The sequence below is a fragment of the Symphalangus syndactylus genome, chromosome 16 (assembly GCF_028878055.3).
Source record: "Symphalangus syndactylus isolate Jambi chromosome 16, NHGRI_mSymSyn1-v2.1_pri, whole genome shotgun sequence".
Lineage (NCBI taxonomy): Eukaryota > Metazoa > Chordata > Mammalia > Primates > Hylobatidae > Symphalangus > Symphalangus syndactylus.
The window spans coordinates 60,334,348-60,342,456 of NC_072438.2; the positions used below are offsets into that span (position 1 = coordinate 60,334,348).

The 8,109-nt window shown below is 35.7% G+C and overlaps 1 protein-coding gene across 1 annotated transcript in view; it reads left to right on the forward strand.

The window, feature by feature from the left end:
• Positions 1-6,651, forward strand: part of FGF10 (fibroblast growth factor 10) — a 90,253-nt gene extending 83,602 nt beyond the window's left edge. Inside the window, exon 3 of the mRNA XM_055246266.2 lies at positions 1,701-6,651. Coding sequence (XP_055102241.1) covers positions 1,701-1,898 — 198 coding nt within the window. The 3' untranslated portion in view covers positions 1,899-6,651. The remainder of the gene's footprint in view (positions 1-1,700) is intronic.
• Positions 6,652-8,109: the final 1,458 nt, after the last annotated feature.

Genomic DNA, 8,109 nt, shown 5'->3' on the forward strand with positions numbered 1-8,109 from the left:
TCCACGCTAAAGATTTATATTCCTTTCAAATACAGAATTATTTTTGTTTTATCAAAATCCTTACCTTAAATAATTTACCTTTCCTTCTTACTTTCAGCCAGTTAAATCATCATTTGAATGTTATATTTAAATATCACTTTATAAACGAGAAGCATTTAAGACTAAAAAATTTCAGGACAGATAACTTGACTGGTAGCATTAAAATAAAATACATCTGCTTCTTATGGTTCTGATAATGTTCCAAACTGTGATAAATCCTACAGACACCCAGGTATATAAACATATACATTTTCAGGAATTTGGAATTTTGTAGAAATTTTAAAGTCTCAAGGTGAAAGAAACTGCCAAGTAGAGTCCTCAACTGAACTATGTCCACGGGGCCCTTGCGTTGGATGAAGAAGGTAGAACCGGAGGGCAAGTGCTCCAATTCCTTAGCTTCTTAACTACTTTAGTTTGAGTATAAGAAAAGAAGCTACTTCTTTCTTTTTGTTTGCTTTTGTTTTTGTTTTGTTTTGAGACGGAGTCTCGTTCTGTTGCCCAGGCTGGAGTGCGGTGGAGTGATCTCGGCTCACTGCAACCTCCGCATCCCAGCTTCACATCCCAGCCTGCAGAGTAGCTGAGATTACAGGCGCCCGCCACTACGTCGGGCTAATTTTTTCTATTTTTAGTAGAGATGGGGTTTCACCATGTTGGCCAGGCTGGTCTTGAACTGCTGACCTTGTGATTCGCCTGCCTCAGCCTCCCAAAGTGCTGGGATTACAGGCGTGAGCCACTACGGAGGCTACTTCTAAAGCCACAGTCTTGAGATCATTGAGATACTTCCTCTTTGTTATTAACTCCAGAGTAAGAACCTGGATTTGTGGAGTGAATGAGAACGAAGCCTTGTCCAGGAATGTCTCCTTAAATCCAACTGGCCTCCTGAACAAAACCAAAGCTCTGTGGCTATAGGATGGAACTTCCCAGGATCAAAGTCCTTAGGCTTATACAATATAGGCATTGCTATTCACCATGCTTATAATTTCTTCAACATAGTAGTTCACAAAACGAGGAATTCCATGTCCTAGTTTTCAATCCCTAGAGTTCACGAGCAAAATCTGTCAAAATTCCAAGCTATAGAATATTGCAAATAATTTCATTAAATTAAGAAATTTGATATTTAGAAGAAAGACATCCCCCTTTTTGGTTATGTAGAACTATTGCGGTTTTGCTATAAGATCTGCTTTCTTATAAATGTGTGTATTTATTATGGATTTGTAGGTAAAGTTTGCAAACTTGACAAGCCCATATCTTTCCTTTAGTTCTTTTTTTTCCCATGGGGCCCCTCGTTATTACTGTAAAAGCAGCATTATAACACTATTCTTTATCACTGACTCATCACAAATATTGTTCACGGGATGTCTACTTCTTGACAATCATTCTAGGCACTGAAACCATATAATATTCAAAGCACATCCGCTTTGTTAAAAGGGCTTTCAAAAAGTGGCTATGATGATCAATTAAAATGTATCGTGCTTTCAAACAGAATGTGTTTTTCGGTTTTGAGATTTACTTTTCTATTGTTGACATTATGAAGTGCACAACTTAGGTACAAATGGCAACTACAAACAGAATCCTTGGACTGGAGTTCTCTGGGTGGTTTCTATCAAATGAAATCAAGTACAATCACCATAGGAATAAAAGAGTCTGTTTTTCCTTTGCAGAAAGAATTTAACAATGACTGTAAGCTGAAGGAGAGGATAGAGGAAAATGGATACAATACCTATGCATCCTTTAACTGGCAGCATAATGGGAGGCAAATGTATGTGGCATTGAATGGAAAAGGAGCTCCAAGGAGAGGACAGAAAACACGAAGGAAAAACACCTCTGCTCACTTTCTTCCAATGGTGGTACACTCATAGAGGAAGGCAATGTTTGTGGATGCAGTAGAACCAATGGCTCTTTTGCCAAGAATAGTGGATATTCTTCATGAAGACAGTAGATTGAAAGGCAAAGACACGTTGCAGATGTCTGCTTGCTTAAAAGAAAGCCAGCCTTTGGAGGTTTTTGTATTCACTGCTGACATATGATGTTCTTTTAATTAGTTCTGTGTCATGTCTTATAATCAAGATATAGGCAGATCGAATGGGATAGAAGTTATTCCCAAGTGAAAAAACATTGTGGCCGGGTTTTTTGTTGTTGTTGTCGTTGTTAAGTTTTTGTTTTTAAACCTCTGAGATAGAACTTAAAGGACATAGAACAATCTGTTGAATGAACGATCTTCGGGAAAGTTATTTATGGAATACAAACTCATATCAAAGACTTCATTGCTCATTCAAGCCTAATGAATCAATGAACAGTAATACATGCAAGCATTTACTGGAAAGCACTTGGGTCATATCATATGCACAACCAAAGGAGTTCTGGATGTGGTCTCATGGAATAATTGAATAGGATTTAAAAATATAAACATGTTAGTGTGAAACTGTTCTAACAATACAAATAGTATGGTATGCTTGTGCATTCTGCCTTCATCCCTTTCTATTTCTTTCTAAGTTATTTATTTAATAGGATGTTAAATATCTTTTGGGGTTTTAAAGAGTATCTCAGCAGCTGTCTTCTGATTTATCTTTTCTTTTTCTTCAGCACCCCACATGCATGTTCACGACAAAGTGTTTTTAAAACTTGGCGAACACATCAAAAATAGGAGTTGGGATTAGGGAAGCAGTATGAATGCCCGTGTGCTATCAGTTGACTTAATTTGCACTTCTGCAGTAATAACCATCAACAATAAATATGGCAATGCTGTGCCATGGCTTGAATGAGAGATGTCTGCTATCATTTGAAAACATATATTACACTTGAGGCTTCCTGTCTCAAGAAATAGACCAGAAGGCCAAATTCTTCTCTTTCAATACATCAATTTGCCTCCAAGAATATACTAAAAAAAGGAAAATTAATTGTTAAATACATTTAAATAGCCTAGCTTCATTATTTACTCATGATTTTTTTGCCATATGTCATGGCGGTAAAGAGGCTGTCCACATCTCTAAAAACCCTCTGTAAATTCCACATAATGCATCTTTCCCAAAGGAACTATCAAAGAGTTTGGTATGAAGTGCAACTCTCCCAGGGGCTTAAACTGAGCAAATCAAATATATACTGGTATATGTGTAACCATATACAAAAACCTGTTCTAGCTGTATGATCTAGTCTTTACAAAACCAAATAAAACTTGTTTTCTGCAAATTTAAAGAGCTTTACAAGGTTCCATAATGTAACCATATCAAAATTCATTTTGTTAGAGCAGGTATAGAAAACAGTACATAAGAGTTTGCCAATCATCATCACATTGTATTCCACTAAATAAATACAGAAGCCTTATTTGCAGTGTCTGTAGTGATTTTAAAAATGCAGAAAAATACTATGTGTTCTAAATACTTTTAAGCAATAACTGTAATAGTATATTGATGCTGCAGTTTTATCTTCATATTTCTTGTTTTGAAAAAACGTTTTATTGTTTGGACACAGTATTTTGGTACAAAAAAAAAAGACTCACTAAATGTGTCTTACTAAAGTTTAACCTTTGGAAATGCTGGCGTTCTGTGATTCTCCTACAAACTTATTTGTGTCAATACTTAACCAGCACTTCCACTTAATCTGTTATTTTTAAAAATTGCTTTATTAAGAAATTTTTTGTATAATCCCATAAAAGGTCATATTTTTCCCATTCCTCAAAAAAATTGTATTTCAGAAGAAACACATTTGAGGCACTGTCTTTTGGCTTATAGTTTAAATTGCATTTCATCATACTTTGCTTCCAACTTGCTTTTTGGCAAATGAGATTATAAAAATGTTTAATTTTTGTGGTTGGAATCTGGATGTTAAAATTTAATTGGTAACTCAGTCTGTGAGCTATAATGTAATGCGTTCCTATCAAAACTAGGTATCTTTTTTTCCTTTATTTTAAAATAATAATTGCACCTGACACATAAACATAGACCACCCACAACCAAAATTAAATGTTTGGTGAGACAAATACACATTGGATGACCACAGTAACAGCAAACAGGGCACAAACTGGATTCTTATTTCACATAGCCATTTAGATTACTAAAGAGACTATGTGTAAACAGTCATCATTATAGTACTCAAGACACTAAAACAGCTTCTAGCAAAATGTATTAAAGCTTGCAGAGGCCAAAAATAGAAAACATCTCCCTGTCTCTCCCACATTTCCGTCACAGAAAGACAAAAAACCTGCCTAGTGCAGTAGCTCACACCTGTAATCCCAGCAGTTTGGGAGGCTGTGGGAAGATGGCTTGAATCCAGGAGTTCTAGACAGGCCTGAGAAACCTAGTGAGACATCCCTCTCTTAAACAAAACAAAACAAAACAAAACAAAACAAAACAAATGTAGCCATGCGTGGTGGCATGTACCTGTGGTCCCAACTACTCAGGAGGCTGAAGCGGAAGGATCTCTTGGGCCCAGGAGTTTGAGGCTACAGTGAGCTATAATCTTGCCACTGCACTCCAGCCTGGGTGAAAAAGAGCTGGAAAGAAAGGAAAGAGAGAAAAGAAAGAGAAAAGACAGAAAGACGGGAAGGAAGGAAAGAGAGAAAAGACAGAAAGATGGGAAGGAAGGGAGGGAGGGAGGGAGGGAGGGAGGGAGGGAGGGAGGGAAGGAAGGAGAGAGAAAGAAAGATTGTTTGGTAAGGAGTAATGACATTCTCTTGCATTTAAAAGTGGCATATTTACTTGAAATGGAAATAGAATTCTGGTCCCTTTTGCAACTACTGAAAAAAAAAAAAAAAAAAAAGAAGTTTCAGCCCTGAATGTTGTAGGTTTGGAAAAAAAAAAATTGGAGATACTGAGAGATCTGCCTCTGTAGGAGTATGGTCCCAGGCCCACAAAGTTAAAGTGCATCAGCCACGAATATGTGTCCATTTGAGTTTTGGTTCTGAGAATACTCCTCATAAAGACATAGAATCACTCCCTCTTCCTAACTCCCAAAAGGCTGAACAGTGTATAGTATGTTACATTTAAATAAAAACAATAAAAATGTTGGGAAAAGAAAATTAAAATATTGTCCTTGTTTGTTTTATTAGTCAGAAACTCTACCTGGTAATAAAGAGAGAAGCTCAACTGTGTGCACGGCAGGATGTGGTTAAATGCCCCACAGCCCCAAACAACAACAACAGAAAAAAAAATTACTCAAACATTTGTAAGTTTTCTTTAATGTTTCACATGTGTGAGTTAGCTATCTTTACTCTAATAACAACCAAATGCTTTCAATCTTTTCTAAATATTCAGGTCCACCTAATTTACACAGTGGATAAAGAAAAATGAATTGGAAACGAGGATGGCTTGTGAAACAATGGAAGACTTTTGGAGGAAAGCCAGGTGGCTGCAGAATCTGATTTCAAGGGGATGAATGACCAATGAATTTGATTTGAAAATTAGAGAGAAAAAATACATAATAATGCAAGTTGCTTCCAGGGCCCAAACAAGTTTATGAACCCAATTTACATAGATCAGCATTAATGCTGCACAGTTCTAATAATTTGGATGCTGCCAATTCAAGGTTTGTGATTATTCAGTGAAGTAAAATTTACCTTTTTCATATTAGTGAAGGGTTCAGCTGGTCCAAACTTTGTCTAAATAAAGTTATATATATAGCTTAAAATATTTAAGAGAAGATGTCTAGTACATTAGAAGTAGGACATATACATGCAAACAGATACTATATTGATTAAGAGTTCTTGTTTATTTCATGAAGCAGGACTTCTCCAACTTAAACTGAAAAAATAAAAATAAAAAGGAAGAGGAATATCTTTGAAGGATGCTCAGGAGAAAAAGGAACTCTGAGTTCTATGAGTACTTAGAAGTGAAGTAACGAAGATCTGCTTCCTCTCAGACATTCATTTTCTCTTACCCTTTATTGGTTTTATTTGGTTAGGCTAGATTGCTTCTAGTCTACTTCTTTCCTACTCCAAAACCAAAAACCCCCAACTCCTTTACTACAAGATCCAAAAAGGTAAACATCCTAGATATAACTCTTATTGGCCAGGTTTGGATAACATACCAACCTCTAGACCAATCAGTATAAGAGATTTGGGAATTGTGATTGACCAATCTTCAGTGACATGACCACAGAGAGGCAAGGTGAAGATTTTGGCAGCCCACACAACTGCAACTAGTGAAGAAGAGTACACCAAGGAGACAGCAGTGCTGCAGGTGCAAAAACCAAATGGTTGTTTGCTACATCTTATTAAATGAGACTATGACATAAACACACTTTCTATTCCTATATTTCCCACCAATTCCAATTATTCTTCACCTGTTTGTCCAAATTAGAGAGGTTTCAAGATCTTTCTCTTTCATATGTTCTTTACCATTGAAAGATTATATTTGCATTGTTTTGTTTTAAGCCAAGAGTAGGGCCCTGGATATAGCTAGGCTCACTGTTGTTTTGCAAACTTTATATTGGGATGAATGCAAGTTTTCACTGAATAAAAAGCTGGTCCTTCTACTTCAACCTGTACCACAATATGATGTTATAAATGTTTCTTTCAGTTTATCCCAAGAGTATGTGCTAGTATTTTCAAGTATATCGACATATAGAAAAAATCTGAAACCCTGATGTCATTCATTTTTTAAGTGTAAAATAAAAAAAGAAAAAAGAAAAAACCTGCTTTGTCTTTTACTACATTCAACATGTGACAAAAGAAAACTTTATCACCTAAACTTTATCTGTCTTTTTGCAGAATAGTAAAAAATAAAACACAAAATACCCTTGCAAGTGAATAATCTATGGAAAACATCTTCATAAATACCATGTATTAGTTAAAATGGAATAATCACGATCAAACTAATGAGGTCAAAGGAATTGGTCTTGTTCCTAAGTGGCTAATAATGAACATTTCTATGAGCCTGTTCCATGATAGCAACAAAGAGCAACAATTTCATACACAGAGAAAAGCCATATGCCAAACATACATGCACGTGGCATGTATTATCTTACACATTTTTATTATCCACCACAAAAGAGTCCATGTTCATTGTTTAATACAGGCAGTTGCATCCTCTAGAGATGAGCACAGCAAATGAAGGATCAAAACACCCCATGTTCCTCATTACAACCGTAAATTGAACATATGCCTTCATACAACTTAGGCAGTGACCCCAGCTATAGAATAACCAACTACAGTGAGGCCTTACCCCTCCTAAAGTTTGGTTTTAATTACCTTATACACATCTTAAATGCCTAAATCATCTTACAGTTTTCTAAATTATTTAGTTATTATCTCTGTGGTCAATTTAAGCTGCTGACAACGCAAATATTCCCAGCGAGGTCTTTCAAGGAGAAGTAAATTAAAACCAGTGTTTCATGAGGTATTACAATTTTTAAAAGACTGCTTTTTATGGTTACAAGAAGTATTAGGGTTGGGGTCACTAGTCGAATCAACTCAGCATTAAAAAGATTTTAACATCGAGTATATAAACACTAAATGTCTTGATAGCCATTTTTTTCAGTGACATAATCAATATGTTCAGCTATCAACGGTGTTTAAGTCAATACCTATAAAATGTTACAAGAAAAATATCTGTTTTAGGGGGCTTTCCCACTGAGGAAAACAAAAAAACACTGAAAGATGGTATGCATGTAAGTAAAGATACAAACAATATCTTATTTGCTTTCCTGACAAATCAGATACTGGGCATGAAATGCATTTTACAATTTGTGTTTATTCTCATGCAGCAAAACATGAAACTAAATGCTATTTTCGAGTCAGTGTAAGCAATCATTTCTCCTCATCTTAGAAAGTTCTGCATTTCATCCTCCAGTATCTCCTGAGAAATAGTCAAATCAGTACATTTCAACTTGCAACAATTAGCTTATCTTTCTCTTTCTACTCATTTTCAATGCCAGGTTATATTAAACAGCTATGTGATATGTATTCCCTTATTAGACTCAGAAGAAAATGATAGACTTTATTTAGACCAATCATCTACCTCAGCTGCTTCAATGAGTAAAGACTCCATAGTAATGTTCGTAGAGATTGTTGGAGGCAATTAGTATTCAGAACCTGGAATTATTGTTACATTCTCCCCATTTTTAAACATTTCTGTG